The sequence below is a fragment of the Bombina bombina genome, chromosome 3, assembly GCF_027579735.1.
Source record: "Bombina bombina isolate aBomBom1 chromosome 3, aBomBom1.pri, whole genome shotgun sequence".
Taxonomy (NCBI): Eukaryota; Metazoa; Chordata; class Amphibia; order Anura; family Bombinatoridae; genus Bombina; species Bombina bombina.
The window spans coordinates 978,677,318-978,700,726 of NC_069501.1; the positions used below are offsets into that span (position 1 = coordinate 978,677,318).

The 23,409-nt window shown below is 41.9% G+C and overlaps 1 protein-coding gene across 1 annotated transcript in view; it reads left to right on the plus strand.

Annotated features, from left to right (window-relative positions):
* LOC128652572 (uncharacterized) overlaps positions 1–23,409 on the plus strand; it is a 194,019-nt gene that overhangs the window by 11,661 nt on the left and 158,949 nt on the right. Inside the window, exon 5 of the mRNA XM_053705504.1 lies at positions 9,267–9,324. Coding sequence (XP_053561479.1) covers positions 9,267–9,324 — 58 coding nt within the window. The remainder of the gene's footprint in view (positions 1–9,266; positions 9,325–23,409) is intronic.

The window sequence follows — 23,409 nt, forward strand, 5'->3', positions numbered from 1 at the left end:
AAGTAGGTTCAGGGGAGTGCGCATCTTTCTTTAGAACTCTGTCAGCAATTTTTTTTTGCAGCAGTGGTCTACATTATTGTAAACACTACTACCCTAGAGTTCTAAAGACACGTGCACACTCCTGAGCTCCTATAAGCCAACCTAGATTTACACTTTAACAAAGGATACCAAGAGCAATTAAGTCAATAGAAATAAATTGGAAAGTTGTTAAAAATCTCATGTTCTAGCTAGACCAGGAACATTGTATTTTTTTGTTTCTTTCTTTACAGTCTCTTTAATGGAGGTTTCAAATACTTAAATTGAGGCTATATTTTGTAATGTGAAATATTTCTAAAGAAAAAAATAAATCCTTTATAATGTAATCGCATTCTAGGAAATTAAGCCCCCTTTTAATAACTGTCAGTGATCCTCTGCTTAACATATGTGAGTTGAGCCTTGTTTACATAAATAGCCTTATGACAGACACGGACCTTATGTTATTTCACTGGCACTTTACATACCTGCACTCATCTTAGTTACGCAGTATTGGTCCATCTTAGTTACGCAGTATTGGTCCATCTTAGTTACGCAGTATTGGTCCATCTTAGTTACGCAGTATTGGTCCATCTTAGTTACGCAGTATTGGTCCAATTGTTTGTTATATGAAAACCTATCTTGGTATGTTTAAGTATTTTAATACAGTTTATTTAATAATCTGTATTTTGGTAAATCACACACTACAATAAAGTGAAAGTATATTCTGTTTATTATTGGTTTTAGTAAAATGAGCAGTGGTGATTCTCAACCAGAATGTGGGGGCAGCATGAGGTGTCGGCTTTTAAAGGGCCAGTAACCCCACCAAATAAGGTTATATAATAATGCACACAGTGCAGAATTATATAACTTTAGCCTAGCGTCACGTTTCTTAAGCAGCGTATAGCAAAGATATTTAGCTACGATAATCTATTTTTCAGAACGCCGCTCCTGGTTCTACTGAGTGGGTCTGTTTTTTACCTAAGCGCATCGGGCACGCTGTCTAGTCACAGCACGCCCGATCGCGCCATTAAACTGAATGTGCTCGCTCCCGCTCGGGTATGGTAGCGAGAGCGAGCTACATTCAGTTTAATGGCGCGATCGGGCGTGCTGTGACTAGACAGCGTGCCCGATGCGCTTAGGTAAAAAACAGACCCGCTCAGTAGAACCAGGAGCGGCGTTCTGAAAAATAGATTATCGTAGCTAAATATCTTTGCTATACGCTGCTTAAGAAACGTGACGCTAGGCTAAAGTTATATAATTCTGCACTGTGTGCATTATTATATAACTCTTATTTGGTGGGGTTACTGGCCCTTTAAAGGGAAAGTTAAGTCAAAATTTAAAGGGATACTAAATTCCATTTTTTTAGTTTTTTTTTTTTCTACATTTAGCCACCAATCGGCAAGCGCAACCCAGGTGCTGAACCAAAAATGGGCTGGCTCCTAAACTTACATTCTTGCTTTTTAAAGAAAGATAGCAAGAAAATGAAGAAAAATTGATAGTAAATTAGAAAGTTGCTTTAAATTGCACACTATCTGAATCATGAAAGGAAAAAAAAAATGGGTTTAGTATCCCTTTAAATGTATTGGATAGAGCATGGAGTTTTAACCAAATTTCCAATTTACTTCTATTATTAATTTTGCTTAGTTTTCTTGTTATTCTTTGTTAAAGAGTAATCCTAGGTGAGGTGTGTGCAATAGAATGCTAAAGATACGTACACATTCCTAAGCTCCTAACAGCTTGACTAGATTTTATATACACCAAAGGATACTAAGAGAACAAAACTAATTTGATCATTAAATGCTCTATTCAAACCATGAACATATAATTTTGACTTTACTGTCCCTTTTTAACTTTAGGGTGTTCCTAAAAATAAGTTTAAAACAATTGATTCTGATAGTGTAACATAGCAAGAATGCTTTATAGTTTCTTTGGCAATACTTTCTTAATGTTGGTATTCTGGTATTGTCAGGGTTTTTACCCTGTTGTTTGCCATGTGCTGCTGGCAGCCATTTTACTCACCTCTCTTCCTGACTATGGTGCATTGTGGGGGATGCTGCTGCGCACTTCCTGCACTTCCTTTTATGGCCAGACTGGTGTGCATCATCCATGTGAGACAGGATGCAGTCTCAGAATTGTGATGTCATCACTTATTATTTAAAGGGCTTCTGTTCAGTAATCTTTGCCTTTGCGTTGTCGCAGACCTGTTTGTGTGAGTGCTTGTGTATGATCTGGCTGCCTGATGTCCTTCCTGATCCCTGGCTTGTTCCTGACACTGCTGTTTTCCGTGTTCCTGATTCCAGTTTGTCTGACTATTCGCTTTGGCTCCTGACTCTGCTTGTCTGACTACCAGCTCTGGTTTTGATTCCTGGCTTATTTCACTTGTGGACTTTCTATTTTTTGTTATTAATAAAGGTGTGATTATTTTTGCACTTCTTGTCTTAGTCTGATTCCTGGCACCCTGACAGGTATTGCCTTATTGTGGATTTCATAGTTCAATGTATTATGAAAGTGTAATTTTGTGATACAGAGTATTGCTATCATATAAAGAAACAAGGATGCTGCACATTATGTAATTACTCTGCAAGTGTCAACAAAGGAGCAAGAAACTTTAGAAACCATTAATGTACAGTATCATAATGAAATAACTGACATACTTCTATTTAGTATAGATTATTTATTTCTCTTGTTAAGTGTATCCAGTCCACGGATCATCCATTACTTATGGGATATTAACTCCTCCCCAACAGGAAGTGCAAGAGGATTCACCCAGCAGAGCTGCTATATAGCTCCTCCCCTAACTGCCATTACCAGTCATTCTCTTGCACCCAACGAATAGATAGGATGTGTGAGAGGACTGTGGTGATTATACTTAGTTTCATACCTTCAATCAAAAGTTTGTTATTTTATAATAGCACCGGAGTGTGTTATTCCTTCTCTGGTAGAATTTGAAGAAGAATCTACCTGAGTTTTTCTATGATTTTAGCTGGAGTAGTTAAGATCATATTGCTGTTTCTCGGCCATCTGAGGAGAGGTAAACTTCAGATCAGGGGACAGCGGGCAGATTAATCTGCAAAGAGGTATGTAGCATCTTATTATTTTCTGACAATGGAATTGATGAGAAAATTCTGCCATACCGATATAATGTAAACTCAGCCTTAAATGCAGTAGCAGCAACTGGTATCAGGCTGTCATGTATGTATATTTTACACTTCAGTATTCTGGGGAATGGCACTTCACTGGAATTATACTGTATGCATAAAACTTTAGCCTAATTTGCAGGGACTAGCAACAGGCTTTTTAATAACACTCAATTTATTAATGTTAAACGTTTTTTGCTGGCATGTAAAATCGTTTAATTTTCTGAGGTACTGGGTGAAAAAATGTTTTGGGCACTATTTTTTTCCACTTGGCAGTCGTTTTATTTAATTTATGACAGTTTACTGATCTCTCTCACTGTTAGCTATCAGGGTTAGTTATCCTTTGCTAATGGGAGCAATCCTTTGCTAAAATTGTGTTTTTTACAAAGATTTGATGCTATAACTTTTCAGTTTATTAATTTTCAACTGTCATAACTTTTTCTGTGCTTCTTATAGGCACAGTACGTTTTCATATTATAGTAAATTACTTGAAAAGTATTTCCAAGTTGCTAGTTTATTTGCTAGTGTGTTAAACATGTCTGATTCAGAGGAAGATATCTGTGCTATATGTGCTAAAGCCAAAGTGGAGCCCAATAGAAATTTATGTACTAACTGTATTGATGCTACTTTAAATAAAAGTCAATCTGTACAAATTGAACATATTTCACCAAACAACGAGGGGAGAGTTATGCCGACTAACTCGCCTCACGTGTCAGTACCTGCATCTCCCGCTCGGGAGGTGCGTGATATTGTAGCGCCGAGTACATCTGGGCGGCCATTACAAATCACATTACAGGATATGGCTACTGTTATGACTGAAGTTTTGGCTAAATTACCAGAACTAAGAGGTAAGCATGATCACTCTGGGGTGAGAACAGAGTGCGCTGATAATATTAGGGCCATGTCAGACACTGCGTCACAATTTGCAGAACATGAGGACGGAGAGCTTCATTCTGCGGGTGACGGTTCTGATCCAAACAAACTGGATTCAGATATTTCAAATTTTAAATTTAAGCTGGAAAACCTCCGTGTATTACTAGGGGAGGTGTTAGCGGCTCTGAATGATTGTAACACAGTTGCAATACCAGAGAAAATGTGTAGGTTGGATAAATATTTTGCGGTACCGGCGAGTACTGACGTTTTTCCTATACCTAAGAGACTTACTGAAATTGTTACTAAGGAGTGGGATAGACCCGGTGTGCCGTTCTCACCCCCTCCGATATTTAGAAAGATGTTTCCAATAGACGCCACCACACGGGACTTATGGCAAACGGTCCCTAAGGTGGAGGGAGCAGTTTCTACTTTAGCTAAGCGTACCACTATCCCGGTGGAGGATAGCTGTGCCTTTTCAGATCCAATGGATAAAAAGTTAGAGGGTTACCTTAAGAAAATGTTTGTTCAACAAGGTTTTATATTGCAACCTCTTGCATGCATTGCGCCTGTCACGGCTGCAGCAGCATTTTGGTTTGAGTCTCTGGAAGAGACACTTGAATCAGCTCCATTAGATGAGATTACACACAAGCTTAAAGCCCTTAAGTTAGCTAACTCATTTATTTCAGATGCCGTAGTACATTTAACTAAACTTACGGCTAAGAATTCCAGATTCGCCATTCAGGCACGCAGAGCACTGTGACTAAAATCCTGGTCAGCTGACGTTACTTCTAAATCTAAATTGCTTAATATACCTTTCAAAGGGCAGACCTTATTCGGGCCCGGGTTGAAAGAAATTATCGCTGACATTACAGGAGGTAAAGGCCATGCCCTGCCTCAAGACAGAGCCAAACCTAAGGCTAGACAGTCTAATTTTCGTTCCTTTCGTAATTTCAAAGCAGGAGCAGCATCAACTTCCTCTGCACCAAAACAGGAAGGAGCTGTTGCTCGCTACAGACAAGGCTGGAGACCTAACCAGTCCTGGAACAAGGGCAAGCAGGCCAGGAAACCTGCTGCTGCCCCCCCTAAGACAGCATGAATCGAGGGCCCCCGATCCGGGAACGGATCTAGTGGGGGCAGACTTTCTCTCTTCGCCCAGGCTTGGGCAAGAGATGTCCAGGATCCCTGGGCGTTAGAGATCATATCTCAGGGATACCTTCTAGACTTCAAATTCTCTCCCCCAAGAGGGAGATTTCATCTGTCAAGGTTGTCAACAAACCAAATAAAGAAAGAGGCGTTTCTACGCTGCGTACAAGATCTTTTATTAATGGGAGTGATCCATCCGGTTCCGCGGTCGGAACAAGGACAAGGGTTTTACTCAAATCTGTTTGTGGTTCCCAAAAAAGAGGGAACTTTCAGGCCAATCTTGGATTTAAAGATCCTAAACAAATTCCTAAGAGTTCCATCGTTCAAAATGGAAACTATTCGGACAATTTTACCCATGATCCAAAAGGGTCAGTACATGACCACAGTGGATTTAAAGGATGCTTACCTTCACATACCGATTCACAAAGATCTTTACCGGTATCTAAGGTTTGCCTTTCTAGACAGGCATTACCAGTTTGTAGCTCTTCCATTCGGATTGGCTACGGCTCCGAGAATCTTCACAAAGGTTCTGGGTGCTCTTCTGGCGGTACTAAGACCGCGAGGAATTGCGGTAGCTCCGTACCTAGACGACATTCTGATACAAGCTTCAAGCTTTCAAACTGCCAAGTCTCATACAGAGTTAGTACTGGCATTTCTAAGGTCGCATGGATGGAAGGTGAACGAAAAGAAGAGTTCTCTCTTTCCACTCACAAGAGTTCCCTTCTTCGGGACTCTTATAGATTCTGTAGAAATGAAGATTTACCTGACAGAAGACAGGTTAACAAAGCTTCAAAATGCATGCCGTGTCCTTCATTCCATTCAACACCCGTCAGTAGCTCAATGCATGGAGGTGATCGGCTTAATGGTAGCAGCAATGGACATAGTACCCTTTGCACGCCTACATCTCAGACCGCTGCAATTGTGCATGCTAAGTCAGTGGAATGGGGATTACTCAGACTTGTCCCCTACTCTGAATCTGGATCAAGAGACCAGAAATTCTCTTCTATGGTGGCTTTCTCGGCCACATCTGTCCAGGGGGATGCCATTCAGCAGGCCGGACTGGACAATTGTAACAACAGACGCCAGCCTACTAGGTTGGGGCGCTGTCTGGAATTCTCTGAAGGCTCAGGGACAATGGAATCAGGAGGAGAGTCTCCTACCAATAAACATTCTGGAATTGAGAGCAGTTCTCAATGCCCTTCTGGCTTGGCCCCAGTTAACAACTCGGGGGTTCATCAGGTTTCAGTCGGACAACATCACGACTGTAGCTTACATCAACCATCAGGGAGGGACAAGAAGCTCCCTAGCAATGATGGAAGTATCAAAGATAATTCGCTGGGCAGAGTCTCACTCTTGCCACCTGTCAGCAATCCACATCCCGGGAGTGGAGAACTGGGAGGCGGATTTCTTAAGTCGTCAGACTTTTCATCCGGGGGAGTGGGAACTTCATCCGGAGGTCTTTGCCCAAATACTTCGACGTTGGGGCAAACCAGAGATAGATCTCATGGCGTCTCGACAGAACGCCAAGCTTCCTCGTTACGGGTCCAGATCCAGGGATCCGGGAGCGGTTCTGATAGATGCTTTGACAGCACCTTGGACCTTCGGGATGGCTTATGTGTTTCCACCCTTCCCGATGCTTCCTCGATTGATTGCCAGAATCAAACAGGAGAGAGCATCAGTGATTCTAATAGCGCCTGCATGGCCACGCAGGACTTGGTATGCAGATCTAGTGGACATGTCATCCTGTCCACCTTGGTCGCTACCTCTGAAACAGGACCTTCTGATCCAGGGTCCCTTCAAACATCAAAATCTAATTTCTCTGAAGCTGACTGCTTGGAAATTGAACGCTTGATTTTATCAAAACGTGGTTTTTCTGAGTCAGTTATTGATACCTTAATACAGGCTAGGAAGCCTGTTACCAGTAAGATTTACCATAAGATATGGCGCAAATACTTATATTGGTGCGAATCCAAGAGTTACTCATGGAGTAAGGTTAGGATTCCGAGGATATTGTCTTTTCTACAAGAAGGTTTAGAAAAGGGTTTATCCGCTAGTTCCTTAAAGGGACAGATTTCAGCTCTGTCCATTCTTTTACACAAACGTCTGTCAGAAGTTCCGGACGTTCAAGCTTTTTGTCAGGCTTTAGCTAGGATCAAGCCTGTGTTTAAAACTGTTGCTCCACCATGGAGTTTGAACTTAGTTCTTAATGTTTTACAGGGGGTTCCGTTTGAACCCCTTCATTCCATTGATATCAAGTTGTTATCTTGTAAATTTCTGTTTTTAATGGCGATTTCCTCGGCTCGAAGAGTCTCTGAGTTATCTGCCTTACATTGTGATTCTCCTTATCTGATTTTTCATTCAGACAAGGTAGTTCTGCGTACTAAACCTGGGTTCCTACCTAAGGTGGTCACTAACAGGAATATCAATCAAGAGATTGTGGTTCCATCTTTGTGTCCTTATCCTTCTTCGAAAAAGGAACGTCTGCTACACAATCTAGATGTAGTCCGTGCCCTGAAATTTTATCTACAGGCAACTAAGGATTTTCGACAAACGTCTTCCCTGTTTGTCGTTTATTCTGGTCAGAGGAGAGGTCAAAAAGCTTCGGCTACCTCTCTCTCTCCTTTTGGCTTCGTAGCATAATACGGTTAGCCTATGAGACTGCTGGACAGCAGCCTCCTGAAAGAATTACAGCACATTCTACTAGAGCTGTGGCTTCCACTTGGGCCTTTAAGAATGAGGCTTCTGTTGAACAGACTTGCAAGGCTGCAACTTGGTCTTCTCTTCATACTTTTTCCAAATTTTACAAATTTGACACTTTTGCTTCTTCGGAGGCTGTTTTTGGGAGAAAGGTTCTTCAGGCAGTGGTTCCTTCCGTATAAAGAGCCTGCCTGTCCCTCCCGTCATCCGTGTACTTTAGCTTTGGTATTGGTATCCCATAAGTAATGGATGATCCGTGGACTGGATACACTTAACAAGAGAAAACATAATTTATGCTTACCTGATAAATTTATTTCTCTTGTAGTGTATCCAGTCCACGGCCCGCCCTGTCACTTTAAGGCAGGTAATTTTTCCATTAAACTACAGTCACCACTGCACCCTATGGTTTTCCTTTCTCTGCATGTTTTCGGTCGAATGACTGGTAATGGCAGTTAGGGGAGGAGCTATATAGCAGCTCTGCTGGGTGAATCCTCTTGCACTTCCTGTTGGGGAGGAGTTAATATCCCATAAGTAATGGATGATCCGTGGACTGGATACACTACAAGAGAAATAAATTTATCAGGTAAGCATAAATTATGTTTTTTCTTTTGTGTCTTTTTTTAATGTAGATTTGAAAGTAATTCCATATATATATATATATATATATATATATATATATATATATATATATATATATATATATATATATATATATATATATATATATATATATATATATATATATATATATATATATATATATATATATATATATATTATTATTTTTTTTTTTTTTTTTTTTTTGACTGCATGATGTGTGTGTATATTAAAATTGGTACTACATAATATAGTAGTAAAGCATAGTACGGACTTTTAGGCTAGGCCTATCAGATTACTGTGACACTGATGATCCAGTTTTGCTTGAGTTGGGATCTACCGAATATTTGGCCTTTTTGTTCTATCAAAATGGTCACATTTTAAAGTGATGGTAAATCCGCACGTATAAAAAAACAAAACTTTAGGATTTACCATTTATTGCTCATTTTAGTAAAAAAAGGTGCACAGCACTCTTCTCTCAATGAGGTGACATTTCCATCTCTAAACCAATAGACGTGTGTGTCATCTGAAAGTGTTCTGAATGCTATCACGATTATTGGTTTAGAGGTGGAAACAGCGTTTTGCTGTGGGTGGCCAAAGGCTCTGAATTTAGCTAGCTACCATGGCAGACAGGGTAAGTTTTTAGCACTGTCTTTTTTACAGAATGATAAATTAAACTACATTTTATTTTAGTGATGGTAGATCCTAGCTCTCATATTTACCATCACTTTAACAATACTGCTTTTAGAAGTGGGTATTCCAAATTGTTTTTAGTCTTATCACTTTTTTTATTTTTTATTTCAGGTGGTCAGAAATTCCATGCCAGTGTATTCCAATTGCTTCCCGAAACTGTTGGCACAAGGTATTTAATTATATTTAGGTTAGGTTTTCAGTCTTTGTAGCTGTTGCCAGTCTGAAGCTAAATAGCCAAAATATATGCAATTTTGGAATGTTAATAATGATAGCACTGTTGTATATTTTTCTGAGAGGTTAAATGTATAGTTTCAAATGTTGCTAACTATTATTTTTTCTCTTGTTAAGTGTAGTCAGTCCACGGGTCATCCACTACTTATGGAATATATCTCTTCCTAACAGGAAGCTGCAAGAGGATCACCCAAGCAGAGCTGCTATATTGCTCCTCCCCTCACATGTCATATTCAGTCATTCTCTTGCAGCCTAACTAAAGATAGGTCGCTGTGAGAGGTCTGTGGTGTTTTTTAACTTAGTTTATTTCTACAATCAAAAGTTTGTTATTTTAAATGGCACCGGAGTGTGCTGTTTATTCTCAGGCAGCATTAGAAGAAGAATCTGCCTGCGTTTTCTATGATCTTAGCAGACGTAACTAAGATCCACTGGCTGTTCTCATCTGAGGAGTGAGGTAACTTCAGAGAAGGGGAATAGCATGCAGGGCCCCCCTGCAAATGAGGTATGTGCAGTAATTATTTTTCTGAGGAATGGAATTGACTGAGAAAATACTGCTGATACCAATGTAAAGTAAGTTCAGCCTTAAATGCAGTGATAGCGACTGGTATTAGGCTGATGAGTGTGTGTACACTGAATGTATTTTTCTAAGGAATGGAATTGACTCTGAAAATACTGTTAATACTGAAATAATGTATGAGCCTTAACTGCAGTAAAAGTGACTGGTAGCAGGCTTATTAATAACAATTCATAACTTTTCAAATGTATGTTTAAAACGTTTACTGGCATGTTAATCGTTTTTTGTGAGGTACTTGGTGATAAAACTTATTGGGGCATGATTTTTACCACATGGCCATCTTTGTTTTCTGCATAGAAACAGTTTTCTGAGCTTCCCCACTGTTGTAATAGGAGTGGGAGGGGCCTATTTTAGCGCCTTTTTTGCGCAGTAAAAATTCAGTCACAATCTGTCTACTTCATCCTCCATGATCCAGATTGTCTCTAGAGAGCTCAGGGGTCTTCAAAATTCATTTTGAGGGAGGTAATCAGTCACAGCAGACCTGTGACAGTGTGTTTTGACTGTGAGAAAAACGTTAATTATTAAATTGTTATCCGTTTTTGGGTATTAAGGGGTTAATCATCCATTTGCTGGTGGGTGCAATCCTTTGCTAACTTAATACATTTACTGTGAAAAATTGGTTGCTATAACTATTTTGGTTCATTGTTATTTCAACTGTGACAGCTTTTTGTGCTTCTTAAAGGCACAGTAGCGTTTTTTATATTGCTTGTAAATTTATTTAGAAAAGTATTTCCAAGCTTGCTAGTCTCATTGCTAGTCTGTTTAAACATGTCTGACACAGATGAATCTCTTTGTTCACTATGTTTAAAGGCCAATGTGGAGCCCAATAGAAATTTGTGTACTAATTGCATTGATGCTACTTTAAATAAAAGTCAATCTTTACATGTAAAGAAATTATCACCAGACAACGAGGGGGAAGTTATGCCGACTAACTCTCCTCACGTGTCAGTACCTTCGCCTCCCGCTCAGGAGGTGCGTGATTTTGTGGCGCCAAGTACATCAGGGAGGCCCTTACAAATCACTTTGCAAGACATGGCTACTGTTATGACAGAAGTATTATCTAAATTGCCAGAATTAAGAGGCAAGCGCGATGGCTCTGGGTTAAGGACAGAGCGCGCGGATGAGGTGAGAGCCATGTCAGATACTGGGTCACAGTTTGCAGAACGTGAAGACGGAGAGCTTCATTCTGTGGGTGACGGATCTGATCCAGGGAGACTGGATTCAGAGATTTCTAATTTTAAATTTAAGCTTGAGAACCTCCGCATATTGCTAGGGGAGGTATTAGCGGCTCTGAATGATTGTAACACGGTTGCAATTCCAGAAAAATTATGTAGGTTGGATAGATACTATGCGGTACCGGTGTGTACTGACGTGTTTCCTATACCTAAAAGGCTTACAGAGATTATTAGCAAGGAGTGGGATAGACCTGGTGTGCCTTTTTCCCCTCCTCCCATATTTAGGAAAATGTTTCCTATAGACGCCACCACACGAGACTTATGGCAGACGGTCCCTAAGGTGGAGGGAGCAGTTTCTACTTTAGCTAAGCGTACCACTATCCCGGTGGAGGATAGTTGTGCCTTTTCAGATCCAATGGATAAGAAATTAGAGGGTTACCTTAAGAAAATGTTTGTTCAACAAGGTTTTATCTTACAGCCCCTTGCATGCATTGCGCCTGTCACTGCTGCGGCGGCATTCTGGTTTGAGTCTCTGGAAGAGGCCATTCGCACAGCTCCATTAGATGAAATTATGAACAAGCTTAAAGCACTTAAGCTAGCTAACGCATTTGTTTCTGATGCCGTCGTACATTTAACCAAACTTACGGCTAAGAACTCCGGATTCGCCATCCAAGCACGCAGAGCGCTATGGCTTAAATCCTGGTCAGCTGACGTGACATCTAAATTGCTTAATATTCCTTTCAAAGGGCAGACCTTATTCGGGCCCGGCTTGAAAGAAATTATAGCTGACATTACGGGAGGTAAGGGCCATGCTCTACCTCAGGACAGGGCCAAATGAAAGGCCAAACAGTCTAATTTTCGTGCCTTTCGTAACTTCAAGGCAGGAGCAGCATCAACTTCCTCCGCTCCAAAACAGGAAGGAGCTGTTGCTCGTTACAGGCAGGGCTGGAAAGTTAACCAGTCCTGGAACAAGGGCAAGCAGGCCAAGAAACCTGCTGCTGCCCCCAAGACAGCATGAAGAGAGGGCCCCCTATCCGGAAACGGATCTAGTGGGGGGCAGACTTTCTCTCTTCGCCCAGGCTTGGGCAAGAGATGTCCAGGATCCCTGGGCGTTGGAGATCATATCTCAGGGATATCTCCTGGACTTCAAAACTTCTCCTCCACGAGGGAGATTTCATCTTTCAAGGTTATCAGCAAACCAAATAAAGAAAGAGGCGTTTCTACGCTGTGTACAAGACCTCTTACTAATGGGGGTGATCCACCCAGTTCCGCGGACGGAACACGGGCAGGGATTCTATTCAAATCTATTTGTGGTTCCCAAGAAAGAGGGAACCTTCAGACCAATCTTGGACTTAAAAATCCTAAACAAATTTCTAAGAGTTCCATCATTCAAAATGGAAACTATTCGAACCATCCTTCCCATGATCCAAGAGGGTCAGTACATGACCACAGTGGATCTAAAGGATGCCTACCTTCACATACCGATTCACAAGGACCATTACCGGTATATGAGATTTGCCTTCCTAGACAGGCATTACCAGTTTGTAGCTCTTCCCTTCGGATTAGCTACGGCTCCAAGAATCTTTACAAAAGTTCTGGGCTCACTTCTGGCGGTACTAAGACCGCGAGGCATAGCGGTGACTCCGTACCTAGACGACATTCTGATACAAGCGTCAAGTTTTCAAACTGCCAAGTCTCATACAGAGATAGTTCTGGCATTTCTGAGGTCGCATGGGTGGAAGGTGAACGTGGAAAAGAGTTCTCTATTACCACTTACAAGAGTTCCCTTTCTAGGGACTCTTATAGATTCTGTAGAGATGAAAATTTACCTGACAGAGACCAGGTTATTAAAACTTCTAAATGCTTGCCGTGTCCTTCATTCCATTCCACACCCGTCAGTAGCTCAGTGCATGGAAGTAATCGGCTTAATGGTAGCGGCAATGGACATAGTACCATTTGCGCGCCTGCATCTCAGACCGCTGCAATTGTGCATGCTAAGTCAGTGGAACGGAGATTACTCAGATTTGTCCCCCCTACTAAATCTGGATCAAGAGACCAGAGATTCTCTTCTATGGTGGCTTTCTCGGCCACATCTGTCCAAGGGGATGACCTTTCGCAGGCCAGATTGGACGATTGTAACAACAGACGCCAGCCTTCTAGGCTGGGGCGCAGTCTGGAACTCCCTGAAAGCTCAGGGATTATGGACTCAGGAGGAGAAACTCCTCCCAATAAATATTCTGGAATTAAGAGCAATATTCAATGCTCTCCTAGCTTGGCCTCAGTTAGCAACTCTGAGGTTCATCAGATGTCAGTCGGACAACATCACGACTGTGGCTTACATCAACCATCAAGGGGGAACCAGAAGTTCCCTAGCGATGTTGGAAGTCTCAAAGATAATTCGCTGGGCAGAGTCTCACTCTTGCCACCTGTCAGCGATTTACATCCCAGGCGTGGAGAACTGGGAGGCGGATTTTGTAAGTCGCCAGACTTTTCATCCGGGGGAGTGGGAACTTCATCCGGAAGTCTTTGCTCAACTGATTCATCGTTGGGGCAAACCAGATCTGGATCTCATGGCTTCTCGTCAGAACGCCAAGCTTCCTTGTTACGGATCCAGGTCCAGGGACCCGGGAGCGGTGCTGATAGATGCTCTGACAGCCCCTTGGGTCTTCAACATGGCTTATGTGTTTCCACCATTCCTGATGCTTCCTCGTTTGATTGCCAAGATCAAACAGGAGAGAGCTTCGGTGATTCTGATAGCGCCTGCGTGCCTCTGAGACAGGACCTTCTAATTCAGGGTCCTTTCAACCATCCAAATCTAATTTCTCTGAGGCTGACTGCATGGAGATTGAACGCTTGATTCTATCAAAGCGTGGCTTCTCGGAGTCGGTTATTGATACCTTAATACAGGCTAGGAAGCCTGTTACCAGAAAAATTTACCATAAGATATGGCGTAAATATTTATATTGGTGCGAATCCAAGAGTTACTCATGGAGTAAGGTTAGGATTCCTAGGATATTGTCCTTTCTACAAGAGGGTTTAGAAAAGGGCTTATCTGCTAGTTCGTTAAAGGGACAGATTTCTGCTCTGTCTATTCTTCTACACAAACGTCTGGCTGAAGTTCCAGACGTTCAGGCTTTTTGTCAGGCTTTAACTAGGATTAAGCCTGTGTTTAAGACTGTTGCTCCGCCGTGGAGCTTAAACTTAGTTCTTAATGTTCTTCAAGGCGTTCCATTTGAACCCCTTCATTCCATTGATATCAAGCTGTTATCCTGGAAGGTTTTGTTTTTGATGGCTATTTCCTCGGCTCGAAGAGTCTCTGAGTTATCTGCCTTACATTGTGATTCTCCTTATCTGATTTTTCATTCAGACAAGGTAGTTCTGCGTACTAAACCTGGGTTCTTACCTAAGGTAGTTACTAACCGGAATATCAATCAAGAGATTGTTGTTCCATCACTGTGTCCTAACCCTTCTTCAAAGAAGGAACGACTTTTGCATAATCTGGACGTAGTCCGTGCCCTGAAGTTCTATTTGCAGGCAACTAAAGATTTTCGTCAAACTTCTTCCCTGTTTGTCGTTTACTCTGGACAGAGAAGAGGTCAAAAGGCTTCGGCTACCTCTCTATCTTTTTGGCTTCGTAGCATAATACGTTTAGCCTATGAGACTGCTGGACAGCAGCCTCCTGAAAGGATTACAGCTCATTCTACTAGAGCTGTGGCTTCCACCTGAGCCTTTAAAAATGAGGCCTCTGTTGAACAGATTTGCAAGGCTGCGACTTGGTCTTCGCTTCACACCTTTTCAAAATTTTACAAATTTGACACTTTTGCTTCTTCGGAGGCTATTTTTGGGAGAAAGGTACTTCAGGCAGTGGTTCCTTCTGTTTAATGTTCCTGCCTTGTCCCTCCCTTCATCCGTGTACTTTAGCTTTGGTATTGGTATTCCATAAGTAATGGATGACCCGTGGACTGACTACACTTAACAAGAGAAAACATAATTTATGCTTACCTGATAAATTTATTTCTCTTGTAGTGTAGTCAGTCCACGGCCCGCCCTGTCTTTAAGGCAGATCTAAATTTTAATTAAACTCCAGTCACCACTGCACCCTATGGTTTCTCCTTTCTCGTCTGCTTTGGTCGAATGACTGAATATGACATGTGAGGGGAGGAGCTATATAGCAGCTCTGCTTGGGTGATCCTCTTGCAGCTTCCTGTTAGGAAGAGATATATTCCATAAGTAATGGATGACCCATGGACTGACTACACTACAAGAGAAATAAATTTATCAGGTAAGCATAAATTATGTTTTTATGAAGTTTTCTAAAATTTGCCAGATTTTAAAGGGTCATAATAGTTTGTTAGAGCATGCAATTTTTTTATTTTCTATTTTGCACTACTGTAAATTTAATCCATGTAAAGGGGTTAAACACACAGTAGAAGTTCCACTTAGGATATGCAGAGCACTGCTGTTCCCGAAAGGAAAATGCTGCTGATCCAATCGGCAGCGCTAGTTGCACTGCTGACTGGATCAGTAACAGTTTCTGCTCAGGGCCAGCAGTGCTCTGCGGGTCCCAAGTGGTGGTTCTACTGTGTGTAAAACCCCTTTATAAAACCTGTTAGAGGTAAGAAGTTTGGAAAAACTTAAAGGGACAGTGTGCTCCAAAATTATTGTTTAAATAGATAGATCAGAGCTTTCCAAACTTTTCATGTTGGTGACACACTTTTTAGACCTACATCATTTTGCGACACAGTAATTCAGTTGTACTAGCAAACAGGAGGTTAACTAACTTGCATTTTTAAGCTGCCACTTCCTATCCATATATCAAGAGCAGCAGCAGCAATGCACTTCTGGGAGCCAGCTGCAAAAAAACCCCCCACTTTGACTTCAGCTCAGCATTTAAGCTTTTGCCGTCAGAGCTCTGAGTCTGACTGAATACTGCCTGCGCTGCAAACACACTGCTGTCCCACTCACTGACTACACATGCAGTCACAAGCAGATTGAGACTACATATGCAGTCAGGAGCCAATGTGCCGCCAATGGGAATAGTTTCAGTTCCCATTGATTATGCGTAGCAGGCAGGCGGGATGTCGGAAACCAAAAAAAATGTGAAAAATTTTTTAAATAAAAAACTGTGTGCTGAAGCAGGGACACACCTACACACTAGCACTGAGATAGATAATCCATTTATTACGCATTCCCCAGTTTTGAACAACCAACATGGTTATAGAAATACATTTTACCTCTGTGATTACCTTGTATCTAAGCCTTTGCAGCCTGCCTTCTTATCTCATTGCTATTTACAGACTTGAATTTTGCTAATTAGTGCTGACTGTTGAATAACTCCAAAGAAATGAGCACAATGTTATCTATGTGGCACATAAAAAAATGCCTTGAGATAAAGGCAACCTGCAAGAGCTTAGAAATAGGCATAAATTTAGTTTTTTTTTTTTTGGGTAGTAGACTGTTCCTTTAATGTACACGTGCATCTGGCATTTTTAATATGGTGTTAACCTATTAACTTCTTGAGTGCTAACGATGGCTCTGAGCCGTCAGTTTCCCACTCTGATGCTAATGACGGCTCAGAGCCGTCGCTAGCATGCTCCTACCCCGGCGATCGGGACTGCATAGTGACAGGCTTCATGTTATGTGTGATGACGTCACCGTGCAACTTTATTTATAATTCACGTTAAGTATAGGAGCATGATTCAGAAAGAGCATGCAATATTATACAACTTTCAAATTAACTGCTTTTATTTAAGTTGCTTCTTTTTCTTGTTATCCTTTGAGAGGTTTATCTAGGTTACCTCAGGAGCAATAAAGAACCTAGGTTCTTGCTGCTGATTGGTGGCCGCATATTTATACCGATTGACATTGGCTCACCCATGTGTTCAGTTAAAAATCAGTAGTGCATTGCTGCTCCTTTAAAAAACGATACCAAATGAATGAAGCAAATTTGATAATAGAAGTAAACTGGAGAGTTGTTTAAAATGGTACTTTCTACCTAAATCATGAATTTTTTTTTTTTTTATGTCCCTTTTTAAAGAGATTGTGCCAAACTTTCAAAGCCGATTGATTCTACAATGTTATGTAGTTTTCAAGTTACAAAGTTGCATTGATTTTTGCAGAGTTTATTTTTAATTTAAACTCTCTTTATTCACTTTTAGTTTTGAGATGAGGCTGATTTTTGGGTACTGTTTATGTTTTTGGGTACTGGCCTAACAAGACTGACTGTCGAGTAGAAAACAGCCTAGTTATCTTCTATCCAGTAAAGTGGATTTATTTACAGCAGAGACGCCGAGAACAGGCATTACTCTTTTTTTCATATGTTGTGTTAAAACTAGGATTGCAGAAGTTTGAGAACTTTGAGTAGAATTAAGCATTACAAAGGATATTTATTGATCATGTTTTGCTTCGATAGATCATTAACACGTTTCATATGACTATGGCCAACTGATTACTTCTCTAAGTGATGGCAATATAAAATCTAAAACCTCAAAGCACATTGCCGACTAGTGTCTGGATTGAACAGGAGAGAGCTTGTTGCTGACCTAAATGTCACCAATGAGAGCACAGATTCTGTGATGGACTTTCTTTCTTTATAGCTTATCTTCATATGTTCCCTTTTAAAACTTAATTTTTTTTCTCTTGTAAGGTGTATCCAGTCCACGGATCATCCATTACTTGTGGGATATTCTCCTTCCCAACAGGAAGCTGCAAGAGGATCACCCACAGCAGAGCTGTCTATATAGCTCCTCCCCTAATTGCCACTACCAGTCATTCTCTTGCAGCTCTTGACACGATAGGAAGTAGCTAGAGAGATGTGTTGAATTTATGTAGTTTATCTTCAATCAAAAGTTTATTATTTTCAAATGGTACCGGAGTTGTACTGTTTTAGCCTCAGGCAGAAAGTTGAAGAAGAGTCTGCCTGTGGTTTTTTAAGATCTTAGCAGGTTGTAACTAAGATCCATTGCTGTTCTAACACATAACTGAAGAGATGAGGTAACTTCAGCTGGGGGAATGGCGTGCAGGGTCTCCTGCTATGAGGGATGTGCAGTTTAAATTTTTCTAGAGAAATGAATATGCTAGAAAATGCTGTTAATACCGGATTTATTTAAGGTAAGCCTGATTACAGTGATTTAATAACGACTAGTATCATGCTTGCTGTAAAAGGTAATATTCTTATTACTTTCTCACATTACTGAAAATAAGATAACGTTTGCTGGAAGTGTAAAAAACGTTTTTTTTTCTACATATTGGTGATAAAACTTTATTGGGGCCCAGTTTTTTCCACATGGCTGGCTAGATTTTGCCTAGGGATAGTTTTTTATGGCCCTCTCACTGTGAGTACAGGTTGGGAGGGGCCTAATTTCAGGCCTAAATCGTGCAGTAGTTTTTGCAGCTTGAGACTTCCAGCTTCCCTGAAGGAGTCCCCTGAACACTTAGGGCCTCTACAAAGGGTTTTTGTGCCTTCAAAAGTCATTGTATGTGCAGGTAGGGCCACAGCAGAGCTGTAGCAGTTTGTTGTGACTGTTAAAAAAAAATGTTTATGGTTTTTTTGATCCGGTTTTGAAACTAAGGGGTTTATCATCCATTTGCAAATGGGTGCAATGCTCTGTTAGTCTATTATACACACTGTAAACATTTCGTAAGATTTACTGCTTTTTATCACTGTTTTTCAATTTCTGACAAAATTTGTTTCTCTTAAAGGCACAGTACCGTTTTTATTTTTTGCTTGTTTACATTTATCAAACTGTTTTCCAAGCTTGCTGGTCTCATTGCTAGTCTGTTTAAACATGTCTGACATAGAGGAAACTCCTTGTTCATTATGTTTAGAAGCCATTGTGGAACCCCCTCTTAGAATGTGTACCAAATGTACTGATTTCACTTTAAGTTATAAAGATCATATTCTGTCTTTAAAAGATTTATCACCAGAGGAAACTGACATGGGGGAAGTTATGCCGACTTACTCGCCCCACGTGTCAGAACCTTTGACTCCCGCTCAAGGGACTCCCGCTCAAGTGGCGCCAAGTATATCTAGCGCGCCCATGGCGTTTACTTTACAAGACATGGCGGCAGTTATGGATCATACCCTTACAGCGGTATTGTCCAAACTACCAGGGTTACAAGGAAAACGAGACAGCTCTGGGACTAGAAAAAATACAGAGCTCTCTGACGCTTTAGTAGCTATGTCTGATATCCCCTCACAATATGCAGAAGCTGAGGCAGGAGAGCTTCTTTCTGTGGCTGATTTTTCTGACTCAGGGAAGATGCTTCAACCTGATTCTGATATGTCTACATTTAAATTTAAGCTTGAACACCTCCGCGTGTTGCTCAGGGAGGTTTTAGCTACTCTGGATGACTGACACCATTATAGTGCCAGAGAAAGTGTGTAGATTGGATAAATACTATGCAGTGCCTGTTTACACTGATGTTTTTCCAATATCTAAAAGGTTTTCAGAAATTATTTCTAAGGAATGGGATAGACCAGGTGTACCATTCTCTCCCCCTCCTATTTTTAAGAAAATGTTTCCAATAGATGCCGCTACACGGGACTTATGGCAAACGGTCCCTAAGGTGGAGGGAGCAGTTTCTACCCTAGCTAAGCGTAAAACTATTCCCGTCGAGGACAGTTGTGCTTTCCTAGATCCAATGGATAAAAAGTTAGAGGGTTACCTTAAGAAAATGTTTATTCAACAAGGTTTTATTCTCCAGCCTCTTGCATGCATTGCCCCGGTCACTGCTGCTGCGGCCTTCTGGTTTGAGTCTCTGGAAGAGGCCTTACAGGTAGAAACTCCATTGGATTGATATACTTGACAAGCTTAGAGCGCTTAAGCTAGCCAATTCATTTGTTTCTGACACCGTTGTTCATTTAACCAAACTAACGGCTATGAACTCAGGTTTTGCTATACAGGCGCGTAGGGCGCTATGGCTTAAATCCTGGTCAGCTGACGTTACTTCAAAGTCTAAGCATCTCAACATTCCCTTCAAGGGGCAGACCCTATTCGGGCCTGGACTGAAGGAGATCATTTCTGATATTACTGGAGGAAAAGGTCATGCCCTTCCTCAGGATAGGTCTAATAAATTAAGGACCAAACAAACTAATTTTCGTGCCTTTCGAAACTAAGACGAGCGCGGCATCAACTCCCTCTAATGCAAAACAAGAGGGAAATTTTGCCCAGTCCAAGCCGGTCTGGAGACCTAACCAGGCCTGGAACAAAGGTTAGCATGCCAAGAAGCCTGCTGCTGCCTCTATGACAGCATGAAAGATCAGCCCCCGATCCGGTAACGGATCTAGTAGGGGGCAGACTTTCTCTCTTCGCCCAGGCTTGGGCAAGAGATGTCCAGGATCCCTGGGCGTTGGAAATTGTGTCCCAGGGATATCTTCTGGACTTCAAAGCTTCTTCCCCAAAAGGAAGATTTCACCTCTCACAATTATCTGCAGACCAGATAAAGAGAGAGGCATTCTTACATTGTGTTCAAAACCTCCTAGTTATGGGAGTGATCCACCCAGTTCCAAAGGAGGAACAGGGGCAAGGCTTCTATTCAAATCTTTGTGGTTCCCAAGAAAGAGGGAACCTTCAGACCAATCTTAGATCTCAAGATCCTAAACAAATTTCTCAGGGTCCCATCTTTCAAGATGGAGACTATTCGAACCATCCTACCTATGATCCAGGAGGGTCAATACATGACTTCCGTGGATTTAAAGGATGCTTATCTTCACATTCCGATACACAAAGATCATCATCTGTTTCTCAGGTTTGCCTTCCTAGACAGGCATTACCAGTTTGTGGCTCTTCCCTTTGGGTTAGCTACGGCACCAAGAATCTTTACGAAGGTTCTGGGGTCACTTCTGGCGGTCCTAAGGACGCGGGGCATAGCAGTAGCCCCTTACTTAGACGACATTATGATACAGGCATCGAATTTCCAAATTGCCAAGTGCCATACGGACATTGTTCTGGCATTCCTGAGGTCTCATGGGTGGAAAGTGATCAAAAAGAAGAGTTCTCTATCCCCTCTCACAAGAGTTTCCTTCCTGGGAACTCTGATAGATTCTGTAGAAATGAGGATTTACCTGACAGAGCACAGGTTGTCAAAACTTCTAAATTCCTGCCGTGTTCTTTATTATACTTCTAGCCCTTCGGTGGCTCAGTGTATGGAAGTAATCGGCTTAATGGTAGCGGCAATGGACATAGTTCCGTTTGCCCGCCTACATCTCAGACCGCTGCAACTCTGCATGCTCAGTCAGTGGAATGGGGATTACACGGATTTGTCCCCTCTACTAAATCTGGATCAAGAGACCAGGGATTCTCTTCTCTGGTGGCTATCTCGGGTCCATCTGTCCAAAGGTATGACCTTCCGCAGGCCAGATTGGACAATAGTAACAACAGATGCCAGCCTACTGGGCTGGGGTGCAGTCTGGAACTCTCTGAAGGCTCAGGGGTCGTGGACTCAGGAGGAGGCACTCCTTCCAATAAACATTGGATGTGAGGAGAGAAAGAAAGTTCGGAGTCAAGTGTAACCCCAAGACATTGGGCATGCGGGGTAGGGGTAATGATGGAGTTGTCGATAGAGAGATTGGGGGTGGAGATTTTGGAAGGGAGGAAAATAAGGATCTCAGTTTTGGAGATATTTAGCTTGAGGTAGTGAAAGGACATCCAGGAAGAGATGTGAGCAAGACTGTTAGTGACACGGGTTAGCAAAGAAGGAGATGGGTCTGGTGCAGAGAAGTAGATTTGAGTGTCGTCGGCATACAAATGATATTGGAAACCTTGGGACTTTATTAGGGAACCCAATGATGTTTAGATTGAGAAGTAGGGGACCGAGAACAGAGCCTTGGGGTACCCCGACAGAAAGTGGTAATGGGGCAGAGGAGCCCCAGAGAAGGCTACACTACAGGTACGGTTTGACAGGTAGGAAGAGAACCACGAGAGGGATGTGTCCCAAATGCGAAGGATTGGAGGGTTTGGAGCAAAAGAGGGTGGTCAACATTATCAAAGGCTGCGGACAGATCAAGGAGGATAAGCAGAGAGAAGTGGCCTTTTGATTTTGCTGTAAGTAGGTCGTTGGTAACCTCTACGATTGCTGTCTTTGTGGAGTGATGGGGACCAAATCCAGATTGCAGTGGGTCAAGGAGGGAGTTTAATGTAAGGAAATGGGATAGGCTTGCATATACTAGTTTTTTGAGAATCTTTGAGGCAAGAGGGAGAAGGGAAATAGGGCGGTAGTTGGATGGGGAGGTTGGATCAAGGGAGGGTTTTTTTGAGGATAGGTGTGACCAGTGTATTTTTCAGAGATGAGGGAAATATATCGGTGCTGTGGTTGAAAATGTGTGCAAGTATAGGAGGGAGGGGAGTAGCTGTGAGGGGATTGGGTCAAGGGGACAGGTAGTGAGGTGAGAGCGCAGTATAATTGCCAAAACTTCTTCCTCAGTAACAGGGGAGAAAGAGCTAAGTTTATGGCTGTGGGTTGTGGTTGGTTGCGAGCGGATGAGGGGGTGAGAGAATGGAATTATGTTGAGCTGATTTTGTTTCTGATGGAGTCAATTTTGTTATTGAAGTGGCTTGCAAGGTCTTGAGCTGACAGAAAAGTTGTATTAGGAGGTGGGGGTGGGCGGAGAAGAGTATTGAAAGTGGAGAACAGACGTCTTGGGTTTGATGAAAGATTAGAGATAAGAGTAAAGAAGTAATGTTGCTTATAGAGATTAAGGGCAGAATATAGTAGGAGTTCAAGATGAATTTGTAATGAAGAAAATCAGCTGAACTCTGAGGTTTTCTTCAGTGCCGCTCAGCAGTACGGGAACATCTGCGTAGGTACTGTGTCAGGAGTATGCCAGGGCTGTGGATGAGTGTGATTTCCAAACTATGGTAAGAGGGGCCAGATTGTCAAGGACGGATGTAAGGGTGGAATTATAGTGGCAGATTGGTCAGAGGAGAGGTTCGAGGGAATTAGCAAGCTGTTGCTGATCTAATGACATAATGCTTCTGTGAAGTTTGGTGTGAGGAGTAGGAGGGAGAGTTGTAAGGAGGGATATGTTGCAAGTGAGGAGATGGTGGTCAGAAAGAGGAAAAGGGGAGTTTGAAGTTTGAGAGTGCATTGATAGCTAAAGATCAGGTCAAGGGAGTGACAGACTACAATCAGAAAGAGAGATCCAGGTGCTGAGCCAAAAATGGGCTGGCTCCTAAACTTTCATTCCTGCTTTTTCAAATAAAGATACCAAGAGAACAAAGAAAATAGCAGTAAATTGCATGGTCAATCTGAATCATGAAAGTTTAATTTTGAC